The following is a 16,504-nucleotide window of genomic DNA, read 5'->3' on the forward strand; positions in this document are numbered from 1 at the left end:
ATACATAGTTAGGAGAATGGAACGGGCCCCCAGAGTCCGTTGGATTCTGCGTAGCCGGGCCAAACGTAATATTTCTCACAATTCTATTCATCGCTGGGAGAGGAGCTCTATACAAAAGTTGCGAGAGTGAGCAGCGGCGCTTGAAGTAATTTTGTTACAGAGTCAATGGCCGTTCAAGATCCATTTGCAAACCAACCGAGAGCTGCGGCACCTGCTCATAGTTGGATTGTCGTAGGCACAGTCGCGTCTCGTATAGAGCCTGTACGTCAGTAAGCTGTTAGCCTTTCGGATCCTGGACGGCACGGGTCGGGTTCAAACTTGCCTGCAAGAAGCTCGGGTTCTGGAACCGCCTCATGACCTGCAAGAACGCCCACGACATGGCCCCCTCGCTGACGCCGCCAATGTTGGCGTCCGCGCTCGTCTGGTCGTCGCGGCATCCCGAGAACATGGTCACCATCTTGTGCTCCTGCTGGTACATCCTGCTGTCCTCGTCCTCGCCCAGCCCCGCCTCCTGCCGCTCCTCGCCCATGTGCCGGAAGGACCGGAAGAAGGACGTCGCGCCCGCGTACAGGTCCTGCGCCTCGGCCAGCTTGTCGAAGCTGAAGCCGCCGCGCAGCAGGTCCGACGCCTCGCCCATCAGCCGCACGCCCTGCCGGATGTTGTCGAGCAGGCTGACGTTGCCCTCGTCGTCGGTGCGGTACACGTACGGCAGCTCGAGCGCGGAGCCCGAGTGGCAGCAGTCGAGGATGGCGAAGAGCGTGCTGTTGGGGGGCATGCGCGAGACCAGGTGCTGGTGCAGCGTGTCCGAGTCGAGCTGCCCGCGCTCCTCAAAGTCCACGGGGCAGATGGTGTCGAGGATGCCCGAGGGGCGCTGACCGGTCGGGTCTTGGACCTGTCCGCCGTGGCCCGAGTAGTGGAAGAAGTTGCAGGTGCCGGGCTCGCTGACGAGCCAGTCGATGGCAGCCTGTCGGGGGGTCAGCTGGGCCGGATCAAGCATTCAAGTGTGTAGATGTAAGGGGGGAGGGGGGGGGGGGTAGTAGTTGCCGCCCAGGTCGTCTCGCAGGATGACTTGGGACCGGGGATCGGACGAGTAGCCGCGGTAGCTGAGGAACTCGGCCATGTTTTCGACATCCTTGTGACAGCCATTGAGCTGGTGGTCGCTGCCGAGGTAATTGATGCCAATGAGCAAGGACTTTTTGCGCATTTCCATGATGGGCGGTTGTCGGGGCTGTGATGTCTGCGGTTGTTTGTTTGATGAGAATGCCTGGTTAGCCGCGTGGCTTGGGCTAAGTGAGGGGTGTACATACATACATGCATGCGCCCCAAGACTCGGATGAGGTAATTTTATCCCACTTGCAGCATGCTGCTTCTGTGTAAAAGTCTCGAGGTCGAATCAATTCTGTGAAATCGTAGTGTCTCCAAAGTCAATAATATCACTAGTTTGATTCGTGGAAATTTGCTCATCTAAAAGTTGAGGTATTGAAGAGTTGGCCGCCTGGAGTTACACATACGATTACAGCGAAATGATGCTTTGTATTCCCTGTTACAAGGCAGAAATGCCAAGATATCTTACACCAGGAAAGAAATAAAATCAGGGTCAATCAATCTTTTGCGCGGATCTCCTCTCCGGCCATGCTCGGCGAGATAGCCGCGTCGATCGCATAAATGTCTCAGGTCCCTTTATACAAGATTTATTCCCTGTTTGCTATATACGAAAACCATGATTAATAACTAGAGACGATGCAAGAACTAACATTTACATATAGTACATTGAATTCCACCCCGGTCTTGGCATATCGAGATGTAGATTCTTGGCGCTATCTCTGAACGTGGCTTGAAACATGGTGGCTGCCTCGCTTGTGGCGCACGGTCGAGGAACTGCGCGACAATCGAATTGCAGACTCGGTCCTGTTGAAACGTGTCTTGAAAATCTGGGCCGAGGCTTTCCTTGTAAAGTGCAGCAGAAAAGTGCGAGCCTCTGCTTGCTGAGTGCAATGTCTGTAGGAAGCAATAACTGGGGGCCTCGAATTGCAGTAACGCCTTGGCAAGTGTGTGAACAGTACGGAGTAGTAGGCTGGCTGACAAAGCAGCAGGGAATCAAGATAGCTCGCGGTATTCCTTCAAGTTTATTTTTCCTGCCTGCTTCCATGACCCAAAAAAGAGTAAAAATCTGACTTCAATGACCGCAACATCGTGCCAGCCTGCAAGGTACTCTCGGTTGCGTCTACTTTAGGAACTCAACCGATGTGGCGCAAGCCTCGGCCGGCATTTCAATGAAGCGCTGAGAAGACTCTACCAGTATTGATGGCAGAGGCACAGTATCTCTGAAAGTCCAGACAATCTAGTTGGCTGAATCCTCGGGCTTGAGCCGGGTATATCCGTATAGGGCGAAGCGTGGGCATGTAGTGTCATAGCCACTACGACCCTCCCGTCAGCTCTAGTGAGCTAGCTTCAATGTAAAATTACTCTTTACCCAGTTCCTGATAATTTCTCTAGTTCGTTGTCCCTGCAGAATCGCATTCTGGAATTGCCGAGCCCACGCTGGACCCGGGCCAGCCTGTTGAGCTCATGAGAACCGTGGCCCGTCCTGGATCTAAGCAGAATCGAGGAGGCGCCGAGATGCCGGCCGTCGCCACCACTTCCTTCCGGTGGACAGCAATACCGGGATAGGCTTGGAGAAGTTTGGATGCTAAGCGGTTAGGCAAACTGGGGTCCCTTGAGCTATTGGATATGGCCCACGATAGTAGTTGGACAAAGACTCACGAGCACAAGTGGCAACGAGAAGGCCGGTTCCTCGGCCCTATCGAACGAGTAAACAGTCAAGTGTACCCGCAACTAAAGCCGACACTGCTCAACAAGCTTGTCAAGTATATAATATCGTGGCCTCCTCCCTCGCGCTCTCGCCCCATCCTGCTTTTGTAGACTTGTTGTGCCTCCCCTAAGCATACGTCAACCGCCCGATCAATCAAGATGACTCGCCTTGCTACAACCTTTGTTGCTGCCCTTGCCGGCGCCAACTTGGCCGCTGCCAAGTGCACTTACAAGTGGCGCGCCCACGACGGCGACACCTGTGCCTCTCTGAGCTCGGACTGGGGCCTCGCCGAGAGCGACTTCATCAAATGGAACCCGTCTGTGGGCGCCAACTGCTCCAACGGCGTCAAGTCCGGTGATGAGTACTGCGTCGAAGATGACGGCACCGGCAGCAACCCGACCGGCTCTCCCACCAGCACTCCCACCACCATCATCACCACCACGTCGAGCACCCCTACCCAGCCTACCGGCGGGGCCCCCTCGCCTACTCAGGATGGTGTTGCCAAGGACTGTAAGTCTTGGACATTGCCTAGTCAACATGGAAAACAGAAACTGACTACATATCAGGCAAGGCTTGGTACAAGGTCCAGAAGGGTGATACTTGCGACATCATCATCAACAAGTACGGTGCCTTCTCCACCGACGACTTGTAAGTTCAACGCCAAACAAACGCTGCAAATGAACCGGGTTCTAACCCTTTGGGTATAGCCTCAAGTGGAACCCCGCCGCTGGAAAGGATTGCACTGGCCTCTGGGTTGACTACTACGTCTGTGTTGGCGTTCCCGGCACTCCCACGTCGCCCACCGGCTCTGACCCCAGCAAGCCGAGCCCGACCCAGGCTGGTGTCGCCAAGGATTGTGAGTAGACCTGGACACTGAGATGCGCCGACTTGGCAAGATATCTAACAAACCGACTCGCAGGCCAGAAATGGTACAAGGTCAAGAGTGGCGACACCTGCGACAAGATCAAGAGCCAGTTCAACACCTTCTCTGTCGATGACTTGTAAGTCAGAGTTTGCTCAGCCCCCGAGCTTCACATTTCACCTCATATACTAATACACTTCTCCACGCGCAGCCTGAAATGGAACCCCGCCGCCGGCAAGGACTGCTCCGGGCTCTGGGTCGACTACTACGTCTGCGTCGGCGTCCCCGGCACGCCGACCTCGCCGACCGGCTCCGACCCCAGCAAGCCGTCGCCCACCCAGGACGGCCTCACCTCCAAGTGCACCAAGTACTACAAGGCGCAAAAGGGCGACACCTGCCAGAAGATCGTCGACAGCATGCGCACCTTCTCCGTCGCCGACTTCACCAGCTGGAACCCGGCCGTCGGCAAGGACTGCGCTGGCCTCTGGGTCGACTACTTCTACTGCGTCGCCGTGCCCGGCACGCCGACCAACCCGCCCCCCGCGAAGCCGAGCCCCGTTCAGGACGGCATCACCAAGGACTGCAAGAAGTACTACAAGGTCCAGAGCGGCGACTTCTGCGACAAGATCATCAGCAAGTACAACAAGACGTTCAACCTGCAGCAGCTGGTTAGCTGGAACCCGGCGATCGGCAAGGACTGCAGCCATCTCTTTGTCGACTTTTACATCTGCGTCGGTGTTTAAGGGATAGTTGGGCATGGGGAAATATCTGATGTATCTTGTACGACTCATGATGTTCTGTATATAGACACGATATAATGCATTGCAAAACGAACCAACTTGGTCAGTAGATCTGATTTGCCGTTGGTGTAAAAGGACAACGAAGAAAACTAGAATACTTGCGGGATACACCTCTCTCAAAGTAGTATATGTACATGGCGGGAGCTTGCTTGATTAGGATGTATCTACAACTAAAATTATATATGCGGCTCTGGCTATTTATACACGGATCTGGGCATCCGCTCTATCTGGACGCTGACCGAAGATTGTGCTGCCGACGCGGACCTCGCCGCTGCCCTCTGTGATGGCGCCCTCAAAGTCCTCGCTCATGCCCATGCTCAGCTCCAGGCTCTCCGGCTCAACACCGAGCGCCTTAGCCACCAGGTCGCGCTGCTCCTTGAGGGCCACAAAATCCTCGTTCCTGTTCTCCGGGGTGGTGGCCTTGCTGCGGGCGATGGCGCCGATGGTCATCAGCCCGAGGAGGCGCAGCCTCGGGCAGCCCTCGACGATCTCGCGGCAGAGGGCGACGGTTTCGTCGCCCGGCGCGCAGCCCGACTTGGCCTCCTCGCCCGAGGTGTTGACCTGGACGTGGACGCCGAGCGGCGGGTGGTCGGCGGCGGCGCGGGCGGCGTTGAGGAGCCTGGCCTTCTTGGCGGTGTCGACGCTGGAGACGCAGAAGAGGTTGGGGATGCGGGCGAGGGCCTTGCAGTGGCCGGACTGCAGGCCGCCTATGAAGTGCCAGTGGATGGTGCGCGGGAGGAGCTCGGCCTTTTGGGCGAGCTCCTGGGCGTAGTTCTCGCCAAAGTGCGCGTGGTGCGCGGGGGCCTGGTGCAACGCGAGGATGTCGTTGGCGGGCTTGAGCTTGGAGACGGCGACGAGGCGGACCTGGGGAGGGAAGGGGTGAGTTAGTGATGCTCTTATTCGGAATGAAGATACCTGGGCCAGAATGGCTTCGTGCAGGAGTCCATTTGCTGGTTGTTGCAGCACCATGGGGCTGTTCGGGGACGTCACGTACGTTACGCCCAGCGTTGAGGGCGGCAATGCGTTGCTGGACGGAGGAGAGTTGTGAGACGAGCGTCGCCGCTCTGGCGGGATCTATGCGCATTTCTTCGGTATTTTCAGTCATTTCTCATTTATCATGACAGGGGCGATGGCCAAAATGTCCGTGGTCAAGTTTTGTACAGGAACGAGCGACAAGAAAAAGAGAGAAATGTCAAGGGCGTAGGTATGACAAGCCAAAATGTCAAAATGGCAGCGTGGGTCGTTGGCTCATCCATTTTTGGTGGCTCTCGCCGCTGTCAACTCAGGCGGTGGTTCGGCTGCTGCTGGAGAGGGTCGGCTCATCATCGGACACCTCAACAAACATCACTTGTGGCGATATCAGGAGCAACCAGCAGCCGGCGAATCTACTGCTGGATAACCTCTCTAAATTTCAACTATATTTTAAGCCCAATTCTGTCGAAAAATCTGCGTCCAGTCACGATCCAGTCATCCCCAGAGAAATTGCCCGTGGAGGGGCAGGTTCGACGACAATGGCCTCTGACCCCAAGTTGCGCCGCCGGGCCAGCAGCGCGGCCACACGCAACGGCCGCCACGCCGGTGGTACGTCCCGGCAGGTAATCAAGCCCAAATCAGCACACACAGCCGACGAATTTGCGCAAGACTTCCTAGGGCCATCCTTCGACGCCGCCGCCTTCCTCAACACCAAGCTGCCGCCGCTAGCCGCACCATCTAGGCCGAGCGCCGTCTCTGCCTCGTCGTCAACGACGGCGGTGCCGCTGGCGGACCTCGCGCAGCAAGCCGGCGCGCTGGTCTCGCAGCTCAACGCGCAGACGACGCGCCTGTCTTCGGCGCTAACGCAGCTCACCGACGACATCCTGCGCAGCGGGAGCCGGCTTGCGTACGAGGTCGAGCTGCTGCGCGGCGAGACGCTTGGCCTGAGCGAGACTATGCGCGAGACGCTACGGGATGATATTGCCAAGTTCTTACCCGAGGGTGCGCAGCGGGGCGAGGAGGGAGGAGGCGAGTCGCGAATGGCAGTAGGAGAGGGGGATGATGAGGATACGGTGAAGGTCGCAGAAGAGGCCACTGAGTTACCTCTACCGGCGGCGAAGGAGGCATACAACGCCGGCGACGAGCCGATCTACGTACAGCAGCTACGGACTCTGACGCTCGTACGGTCGCGCATAGAGACGGTGGTCAAGACATTTGGCGACGCCATGGATTTCGGCTTCCCCCCGTCCGAGGTCTCCGTCAGCTCCTCCTTCCTCTCCGTGTCCGCGCCAGAGCCGGGCTCCCAGCAGCAAAGCTCGGAGGAACGCGGCCAGCAGAACCTCAAGAAGCTTCGTGACGAGATAGGCAACCTATTGCGCCCGCCGCCGACCAAGGACGGCGTTGCCGACCCTGTCGCCGGTATCGAGCAGGCCGCCAACCGCATCGAGGAGCTCAAGGAGCTCAACGGCGTTTGGAAGGGTACCGCGGAAGAGAAGGGCCGCGCGAAGTTTATTGAGAGTCTAGCCAAGATGGTTGAAGATAGACACAAAGAGCTGATGCGCGAGCTGGACCAGCAGCAGCAGCAGCAGCGCGGGGCGGCGGCCTCGCCGGCGAAGAAGGCGGCGGCAGCGGAGGGCGCAACGAGACGGACGGGATCTCCGGCTCTCGGGGATGAGGCGAAGCCAACGCAACCGCCGGGTGGATTCGGGCTGATTAGCCAGCTACAAAAATTACGGAGTGGACTGTAACGTAATGTTATGAGGATTAATGAAGCCGGGAACATACATTCATTGTGCTACAGACGGCCACGGTCCATATGGTAAATTCCGCCGTGAATATCCTCCTACCTGGCATAAGTTTGACACCAATTGACACCGTAGGTGCCAAAAAGATGCTAGTAGATTGCCAAAGCATTGTTCGACACTTTCTTGGCTATGCATGTATGTACCTTAGGTGCTCTGGCGTACGCTGGGCAAGGCGGCATAGTGCTAGGTTACAGTGTCCAACAGTTTTGGCACTGTCTGGATCTAACCTTGTTCCTCCGCTGGCCAATCAAATAATTGGTGGACACACCAAGCGCCCCATGTGGGCGGTGAGATGCCCAATACGGCACAACTCCAGCCATGAGCATCTGTCTGGGGGCAGAACGGCTGTTGCACAACATCCATGTTCGCTCGACTTACTCCTCACCTCACTCTTGACCAAAGATATCTGCGTCGCCGGTCGAGCTCTGCGCAGTGCATGTTTTTCTGCATTTGATTTTTCTCCTCCCTTTTCCCTTCTCCCTCCGCCATTGCGGCAAGCGGGCTGCAAGGCCTCTCCCTCCGCTATAGCTTGGTACAATCACAACCGCTGACAACGAACGCTGCCGACAAGCTTTGTTACCTCACGCCTTAGCCTTGCCGACTCCAAACCTTGCTGCGCTACATTCCAACTCTTCTTACGCTACAGAAATATTCAATAGAAACCGAAGTCTCGTCTTACCCAAGACTTGGCATAACCCACGTCACGACCACTGGCAACACCACCGAGAAGTTTTGTGACCTGACGCCTAGCCTCGCCGAGTCCAACCCTTCGCCACATACTTAAGAAGGCCAACGGCTCCTCTCATCCAGGATTCGACATAGCATACACCCCCTCCTTTTATCCAAGACTCGACATAACTCACATCACCTACAATGGCAACGAGCGACCCTGCCGTGACCTCTGCCCTCGGTGGCAGTGCCGACCGACGCTCCCCTCCCGCTGCGTCCCAATCGAAGCGTGACCGTAAGAGACAGGCCCTTATGGACCGCCTCAGCGTCATGAGCGACAGGTTCCAGCGCGACCAGGATCCGACGTACCGCGACCAACTACAAAAAGTACAATTCGAGCTCAGCCTCATGCAGCGTTTTGACCCGTATGGGGAAAACCCGCTTGACACAGCCGAGGACCTGCGCAAGGAGCACAAACGAGTTCTCGGCCCCATGCCCAACTCGGACAATGCACGAAGCATGATTGATATGGCTGGCATACGTTTTCCCGAATATATGGACGAGATTGAGGATCTCATAGAGCTTCGCGACTTCAAACTGACCCAGTCCAAGGTATGCTTCCGTGCACGGTGATAGGCGCATCAGACACACCAACAAGGCTAACTGTATTGTTCAGGATGAGTACGACCGCAAAGTTCAAGAGTACAAAAATACCCATGCCTACAAGGTCGAAACTGCGAAGCGCGAGTACCGGGCACTGACAAAAACACTTCGCGATCGGATCGTCAACACTCTCACGCAGAAGAAGAACAGGCTCAACCGCGAAAAGGAGGTGCTTGAGATAAATGACTCTAATGCCCTACTCCTCAACCCCAGCCAGTTCAGCCTAACGAACCCCGGCTCCCCCGGCGGCGCTCACGGCAAGCGAGCAACCCGCCTGCGCAAGGACGCGGACGACCTCACGCTGTTCTCTGACGCAAAGAAGCGCAAGCGGAACCACGACGAGGACGCTGCAACGCCCGCCCGTCGTGGCGTGGACCCCAGCAGCACCACGCCGCTGTGGCACTCGGAAAAGGCGCGCGCCTTGGCGAAGCAAAACGGCCCAGCGTACAGTATCGACAAGCTCTTCACGGACAAGGAGCTTTCCATGCAGTACAACACGGCGGCCCTCGCCGCCCACCAGTACGTTTTGCGCAACCGCGCCAACGGCAACGCCTCGCTGCCCGATATGGACGACAGCGACTCCGACCACGCCAATGGTGACGACGACGACGACTCTACGCCGTCGGCCGCGCCCGCCATGGAGCGCAACGTCTCCCACGCGACTAGAAGCACGCGTGGCGCGGGCGCCGCCGCCACGGCCGCTGCTGCCGCTGCCTCTGCCGCCCAAAACTTCCTCGACGATAAGATCCTCGGCATCGAAGGCGTCGCCAACTTTGAGCTACCGGGCAACCTGGAGCTGATCCACGCGCAGGAGCCGCCCAAGATGCCCCCGCCGGTGCCGCAACAGTATCTAAAGCCGTACCCGCGCTCGGCGGACCAGAACTTTCCCGTGCCGCTCTCGCAGGACGACGTCGCCTCGGACTTGACCGTCCTCGGCTTCTTCAAGCAGTACGACCAGGCGCAGCGCCGCTCCGGCGCGCACCTCGACACGCCCACCGGCATGCGGAGGGTCCTCGAGGCCGTCGCCGTGCCTTACCACCGCGGCAAGTACGTGGCCTTCACCGCCGCGCCGCGCGATGACCCCGAGGCTGTTAGCGAGACTCTCGGGCTCGTCAGCAGCGTGCGCGACCAGCCCAGTCCCCCAGCGGCGCCGTCGGGCGCGGCCGCGTTCTCATCGGCCGCGGCTTCGGTCCCCATGAGCAGGCAGAGCAGCGGCGGCACCACTGCCATGAGCCGCCAGGCCACCGGGGGAAGCGGTCGAACAAAGGGTCGACGCGGTTAAGAAGACGACGGAAGCATGCGGACCCCCTCGGGTTCCTAGTTGATTGCTATGGGCCTTTTCTCTGAGACCTCTAGTTTGTTCTTCTTGAAGGGGGTCTCTTATTTTACACAATGACCACACTATGACAGGCGTTTATGATTTTGGGTTTCACCAGAGTAGACGGCAAAAGGCCTTAGATTAGCCGCTGCATCTCTGTGACTGCGCTTTGCATCCTTTTTTTTTTCTTCAATCTCTCTTATGTACTAGTTTCTATGGCGGTTCTGGTTATACTGGAACCTTTTTTATACTTGGTTATATTCGTTTTTCTTTCCCTTGTTGTCTGAGCGGAAGAGTAGGCAGGACGAGTTTGGAGTTCCTTGTATTGGAGAGAGCCACAGCGCAGAAGAATAGGCCAACAGGTTATGGGACGCCCAGGTACAAGACCAAGCAGGAGTTCTCAAGCATTGGTTTGTAATTGAAATTTTTTCAGAGATGTCATCATACCACACAAGGTGCACAACACAGCAAGGATGCTTTTTATAATTGTTCAGTTCAGTTGGTAATCTAGATTCAAATAACACAACACATGCCATGCACTTGTAAGCGCCACGCCAATCGCTCATCAACCCCGCTTCGCTTCCAATCGCCTCTCTACGGCCCGAAGACGAGTGCGCGCACCTCGATGCTCTCTCGGTCCTCGGCCTCCACGCGCGTCCTGGGATCCGCAAACGCCGAGTGCGGCGCCCTCCCGCCGACCACGCCGGACCCCTCCCGCAGCGCCTCACTATCGAAGCACTCGAGCAGCAGGCGCTCGTCCCCCGTCATGCCGCTCAGGTAGTACCACTCTTGCTTCGGGTTGTGCCGCACCGCGGCCGTCTCGCCCGTGTACCCCCCCGCGTACCTGTGCTCCACCGACACCACGTCCGCGTCCTCGAGCGAGCGCGTCGACGCAAACGCCAGCGGGTGGCGCTCCACGGGCCCGCGGTTCAGCGGCCGCCAGACGTTGACGAGGCGGTGCCGCCCGCGCAGCAGCGCCTCGGACTCTTCGGGGGAGAAGTAGCGGCGCACGCGCTGGGCGACCGACTTGGCGGTCTGGTCGATGTGGACGCGGGTGACGGGGGCGCGCGGGGCGCCGGGCGTGGAGCGGCGGATGGTGTGGTCGAAGATGTAGACCTTGGTGGCGCCGGGGACGTTCGCGAGGAGGAGTTGCTCCATCTCCGGGTAGTAGCGGGTGGTGATGGAGTCGTCGGAGGTAAAGGCGGTCTCGGCGGAGGGCGGCACGTTGCGGATCACCTGGAAGGCGTCGCGGTCGAGGGTGAAGTCGGCCTCGCGACCGCGGATGTCGTGGATGGTGGTGGCGAGCGTGACGTCGCTGTAGTTGCGCTCGGGGAGAGGCGGCGCGGGGTCGATGTTGTTGTACGGCACGGAGCCGTCGGCAGGTGGGTGGTAGTAGTTGAGGTCGGCGGAGACGTCGCCTCGGGGTACGGCTACAGCAGCAGTGGCCATTGTGCGTTTGTTTATTGCATGTGCTTGTGTAGGTGGAAGATGCGACTGGATAGTACAACTATTCGAGCACTGGGAGTGCGTTGGGTAGGGGTTGGTTACTGGTTGTATAAGTGGCGAAGCGGCAATGATAGCGTTGACGGAGTCGACTAGACAACTTTATGGCCCGAGTTAATTAAAGGCTGTTATGTCCGATCGGCTAGTCCAAGAGACGGAAGGCGGACTGGATATATAGGTATTCCCGATGATGCGGTGCGATCCCCCCTGCTCAGAGGGATGATGTGATTTCAAATCAATGGCTTTCAAATCAAGACTAGGCCCGTTGACGCCATCCTGAAGAAGTCGGGTGCGGGCCTGCGGGCTGCGTTGTGCATCTAAAGAGAGCTTAATGTGCCTGACCAGTAGGAAGCTGTAGCGCGGCCGTGAATTACTCATCCAGCTGATGCTTTCGTAATACATTTTGTCTTCCCCTCTGCTTTGATAAAATGACGCCAACAGTGGCGGCTGCGTTCGCTGCCCGCCGACGCAAAGGGCGCAACTTACAAGATCGAGGCCCCACTTTCGCCGGGCGTGGCCGAGGACCTCAGATTCAACCGCGGTGAAGCTACAATCTCAATCTTGCAGGCTGAGATGTGGCGTAATAATGAGATGGCTGTTTATTAATTCTTAGCTTTGAAATCATGCGCAGAGTGAAGCCATGATGGAGAGGACAGTGAAGGCGACAGCCACAACAGAGAGGTGTTTTGAAACGAAGTTACACGGAACAAGTAGGACTGAATTCTCACCCTGTGGGAGGGCTTTCTCATTAAACCATTTTTTTTTTGCAAATATTTCCCCCAATATTTGGCAATACGCGAGATGAACTGTAAGACACGGGTCAATAACTATACTAGCAGACGAGCCTAAAATCTCAGCCTTGCAGAGGCTACCGACAGCTCGTTTTGGCTGCATGTGGGTGCGCTTGAGGCACTAGTAGACGGCGACGACCTGTCTCAAGGAGGGATGGCAAGGGTGCTGGATACAAGTCATCTTGAAAGAAGGCAACCTCTGCGGCGAGGGCCTCATCAAGGCGTATCGGTTTGCTGTCGAGCGCAGGCAGGAGCTAGGGGTTGGTCGGTTCGGTTCGTATTTCGAGGTCAGAGGTTTGTGTGCCTGTACATGGAGAGGACACTCGATGGGGCCATTCAACGTGCAGTGATATAGCAGATAGATCCAGGTATCTGTTTTCGGTACGAGGTTGACTGCATGGAATGCAGCCGCTATAGCTGGTAGGAAGCGGCTGAGTTGCTGGTAGTATTACCATAAAAAGAGTGAGGATGGAGATGATGAGCATCTCTGGAGGCCCATACTCTGTGCCAAGAAGGCAGTTAGGCGAGGCTGTAGGACGTGCTTAGTCAGCGAACCAGCGGATTGGGGCAAAATTGGATATTTTATGCCATTCGGCATCTGATGATGTTGAGATTCGACCTGGCGGTGCAGTGCCGCCTTTGGGGAAATCGGTCGTGATGAATTTCTTGAACAGAACATAAAGGCTTTACAATAATTTTTGCAAAAACGGTCCTGGTACTTTCACATGCCACATCGTGACCCAGCCACACGTGGGAATACCGCAAATAACGACAACACAAACAAAGGCTAATTAGCACGAGAAACCCCGCAAATAGGTGACTTCGATGCGGCAAGTGATCCGAGAACCGAAGGTTGATTGATTGCCGTTTTGAGATGGATGATAAGCCTCAACTTGTATTGTTTTGTTGCTGAGCAGCATCGTCACCTCTTGTCGCCCCAATACTTGCTTACCCAGCGAGGCTTCTCGACTACCGAGGTCAAGGCCATGCCCAGCAAGCAATACGGGGATGTCCAAGTGCGGGCCATAACTCGACTCGTTTTATTATATTTATCAGCCGATAGACAAGGTTTTTGACAATGGAAGGTTGCCACATTGCCGATAAGAACCAGAAAAAAACAAAAAGCTGCCACCTATTCACCATCTGTCTCCAGCCCCCCCCCGTCTCAACTATCCCAATAGCCCAACCCAATTTTAACTTTGATGGCTCCACGACGAACTCCTCTTCCCGCCCATACTAATCCGTCGCCGTTGCAGCCTTAATTTCCACCATTCATCATCGCCATCGAGTTGTTGCCCAACTTTTGCGCAAACGCGGCTACCCGTTGCGGATCTTCCGTCTCCGTGCCGCATATTATTTTTGTTCCTTCTTTTCTTCGGCAGCGGCCCACCCGGCTACTCAACGCGACGCCCACCTACGACCCGGCTGATCGACTCTGAGGCTCCTCAGCTGCCGCCTCGGTTGAGCTGCCCTTGTCCATTCTCCCCGTCCCCTTCCCCTGGCGGCCAGACATTGGCGCCTTGATGGACAATTGATCGCAGCCTGGTCGCCATCGAGCGCAAGCCGCGCGACGCACGGGTGCCGCTCAACAAACGGCCAGCCATGGCTCAGCTCACTGGTATCCCCGTCAATGGTCACCACACTCCCGTCACTGCCCCTGGCCGCTCCGCGCTGCCAGCCCGGGTCGTCACAGCCGAGACAATTGAGGATGCCTACATCGCATTCATCTTTTACTGCAACCCCGCCTTGCCCGCCGACTGTGACACCGAGACCCTGCGTGAGGCCTTTCGCAACCCACCTCGCAGCGGCGGCAAAGTTTTTGATCCCTTCACCATTTACGATCTAGTGCGCAGATTCTACGCAAAGGAGATCAAGACATGGACCGAATTGACCACAAAACTGGGCGTCGAACCCCCTGATCCTTCCAAGGAGGAGAGTGTGCAGAAGATTGCACAGTATGGTGTCCGCCTCAAGGTACGGAGCACGACTACGGCTACTAACGACATATCAAACCTGGCGCTAACAACGTAACAGAAATGGCTACACTCTATGCATGTAAAATCCTTTTTCGAGTATTTGATGGACATGCCTAATGAATACTGGACAAATGTGCCCGTCGACCCCAACCCTGTCGCCCAACCGGTCCGTGACGGCATTGCGGTGGAGGATGACATGGCTCTGAGGGCACTGTTGCCTCATATTCGGCCCAAGAGGGGTCGCAAAAGACCCGAAAGTGACAATACTAGCAATGGCTCAAATCAGCGACAGCGCACGTCACCAGGAATCGCCGCCGACGAGTATGTGCCTCAGTCGGCTTGGCCTCACGGAGCTGATCCCCGATCTACGCCCATGGACAACGTGCCCATGAGCGCAGCGGGCGCATGGCCCCCTCATGAGACCATACAAACACCACTGACACGCTGGCCCGCCTCGGCCGTTACACCGTCTGTACGCGATGCGTTCTGGGGCGATGAGCCTCGTTCTGCCGTGACGCCGAGTAAGGCCAAAGGCCCCCATCAGCGCCGCGGAGCAAAGAATGTCTCATCAGCATGGAAGCTCGGTGGTGAGGACGCGCCCAAGAAGACTAGGGGACGGCCCCCAATCAACCGCACACCAATCGACACTCCTTCAACCGCCACGAGCGCCTGGCCACATACACCAAATCCATTACACCCCCAAGAAAGACACGGTACGGACGACTACATGGGGAACGAAATGTCACGAAACGGCTCCATGGCAAGCGAGCAAGCGCCATCGGCTACGATGCAAGAGCTTTCGCAGCCGCAGATGGCTTACAACCATCCTCAGCACGCACCTTGTTATCCTTCGCAGTCCGTTCCGCAGGGGCAACAAGTTGGCTCCCGAGCAGCTCGTCCGAGCATCTCCCTGCAAGTACCACAACGACCCAGTGGCTCGGTGCGTCTAGCAACGCCGCCGCCACCGCCACCACCGCCGCCGCAACAGCAAGCACCGATGCCGCAGACGATGCCGCAGACGATGCCGCAGACAATGCCGCAGACAATGCCGCCGACGATGCCTGTTCAGCAGCCGTCGTACGTAAACACGGAGCCACTCCCTACCTATGAAAACATGCATGCTCCGCCACCGGGACAGCCCTACACAGAGGACAAGGGCGGCGACGGCAAGTACCAAAAATGGGAACCTATCAACGCTGCGCAAGACGCAGGCACTGCGGTGACTGAAGGCTCCGGCAACGCCCTCCCCGAGTACTTTTTCGAGACAATGACGGATCGCACCAACATTGACGCTCTCATGGCCTACTTTATCCGCATGACGTATGAGTCAAAGTGGCTCGACGCCGAGGGGAAGCCGACGGAGCCCGCGTCCATGGACGAGGCGACCGCCATCATCAACGCGACGCTCGAAAACATGTACAAGACGGCGGCGTCGTCGCAGGCGTTCCTGATCAACCTGGCGGCGCTGGCTGGCGCGCGCATGCTCATGACGAACCTGACGCAGTGCACGCGCATGGGGGAGAAGGACGGCCACACGACGTACAAGTGCGAGTGGGAGTATCAGTTCGGCCACCTGCACGGCTACTTCAACATGGCCGCGTCGGTGCCGTTCAGCATGTGGCGGGCCAAGCCGGCGCCGTCGGCGGGCGCCGAGGGGGGCGAGGGCGGCCGCGGGGGCTACGCGAGCGGCGCGGGCAGCGGGAGGTACGCGGACGAGCCGCCGGATTCCAAGGACCCGCGGCTGCAGGCGGAGCACTGGCAGAACAAGTACAAGTCGCTGCTGGGCCAGGTGGACAAGATGGACCGGGAGCTGTTTGACCTGCGGAACAAGGTGATTGATTCGCTAAAGACGGAGAGGGGCGGCAGTGGCAGCGGCAGCGGCGGCGGCGACGCGGCAAGTTAGATATGTGGAGGGAATGCATGCCATGGGATATGGCGCTATTGTTTATTTTGTTCATTTTGTATATGCGGGTAATTTCACGGTGTTTGTGAAGCGTGGCATTTACGGGATGTACTATAGGTATTGCACTCCGGGTAGTATACCATCTTGATTAATTGCTTGAATATTGGTTACCCTTCACACACAAATACTACATAGAAATCCAACGGAGTTCCGCTTATCCTGAAGACTTTTGCCACCGGGCCTCTACTTGCCGAGCGCGATGTAAGCACTTGGGCGGTGACATGTAGGCTCTGGGCTTAATCTTACGGCTCAACATGGAATCAGACATCACTGCATGGTGAGCTCGAGAACTGTCATTTTGGTGAGAATTTGCATCATCCTCTAGGGGGTGTGAAGGACATGCGTGTAGGCGCATAATCGAGCTTGCACC

At 57.2% G+C, this 16,504-nt stretch overlaps 7 protein-coding genes across 7 annotated transcripts; 4 read left to right on the plus strand and 3 right to left on the minus strand.

Annotated features, from left to right (window-relative positions):
- Positions 1-277: 277 nt before the first annotated feature.
- On the minus strand, positions 278-1,210 carry ISF_06214 (metacaspase; the record flags this gene model as incomplete). Its single annotated transcript, XM_018849818.1, has 2 exons — positions 278-979; positions 1,070-1,210. The coding sequence occupies 2 exons, from the start codon at positions 1,208-1,210 to the stop codon at positions 278-280; spliced, it is 843 nt and encodes a 280-aa protein (XP_018702795.1).
- Positions 1,211-2,970: 1,760 nt separating this feature from the next.
- On the plus strand, positions 2,971-4,417 carry ISF_06215 (Peptidoglycan-binding Lysin subgroup; the record flags this gene model as incomplete). Its single annotated transcript, XM_018849819.1, has 5 exons — positions 2,971-3,322; positions 3,379-3,460; positions 3,520-3,668; positions 3,732-3,813; positions 3,886-4,417. The coding sequence occupies 5 exons, from the start codon at positions 2,971-2,973 to the stop codon at positions 4,415-4,417; spliced, it is 1,197 nt and encodes a 398-aa protein (XP_018702796.1).
- A 255-nt stretch (positions 4,418-4,672) lies between these two features.
- Positions 4,673-5,579, minus strand: ISF_06216 (alanine racemase family protein (ISS); the record flags this gene model as incomplete). Its single annotated transcript, XM_018849820.1, has 2 exons — positions 4,673-5,338; positions 5,469-5,579. The coding sequence occupies 2 exons, from the start codon at positions 5,577-5,579 to the stop codon at positions 4,673-4,675; spliced, it is 777 nt and encodes a 258-aa protein (XP_018702797.1).
- Positions 5,580-5,985: 406 nt separating this feature from the next.
- On the plus strand, positions 5,986-7,194 carry ISF_06217 (hypothetical protein; the record flags this gene model as incomplete). The annotated part of the gene is made up of 1 exon (XM_018849821.1): positions 5,986-7,194. One exon carries the CDS (start codon positions 5,986-5,988, stop codon positions 7,192-7,194), a length of 1,209 nt encoding a protein of 402 aa, XP_018702798.1.
- Positions 7,195-8,124: 930 nt separating this feature from the next.
- On the plus strand, positions 8,125-9,865 carry ISF_06218 (Sds3-like protein; the record flags this gene model as incomplete). Its single annotated transcript, XM_018849822.1, has 2 exons — positions 8,125-8,532; positions 8,597-9,865. The coding sequence occupies 2 exons, from the start codon at positions 8,125-8,127 to the stop codon at positions 9,863-9,865; spliced, it is 1,677 nt and encodes a 558-aa protein (XP_018702799.1).
- Positions 9,866-10,495: 630 nt separating this feature from the next.
- Positions 10,496-11,350, minus strand: ISF_06219 (methyltransferase; the record flags this gene model as incomplete). Its single annotated transcript, XM_018849823.1, has 1 exon — positions 10,496-11,350. One exon carries the CDS (start codon positions 11,348-11,350, stop codon positions 10,496-10,498), a length of 855 nt encoding a protein of 284 aa, XP_018702800.1.
- A 2,447-nt stretch (positions 11,351-13,797) lies between these two features.
- On the plus strand, positions 13,798-16,074 carry ISF_06220 (ARS binding protein 2; the record flags this gene model as incomplete). The annotated part of the gene is made up of 2 exons (XM_018849824.1): positions 13,798-14,169; positions 14,230-16,074. The coding sequence occupies 2 exons, from the start codon at positions 13,798-13,800 to the stop codon at positions 16,072-16,074; spliced, it is 2,217 nt and encodes a 738-aa protein (XP_018702801.1).
- Positions 16,075-16,504: the final 430 nt, after the last annotated feature.

Source organism: Cordyceps fumosorosea, assembly GCF_001636725.1.
Source record: "Cordyceps fumosorosea ARSEF 2679 chromosome Unknown scaffold_16, whole genome shotgun sequence".
Taxonomy (NCBI): domain Eukaryota; kingdom Fungi; phylum Ascomycota; class Sordariomycetes; order Hypocreales; family Cordycipitaceae; genus Cordyceps; species Cordyceps fumosorosea.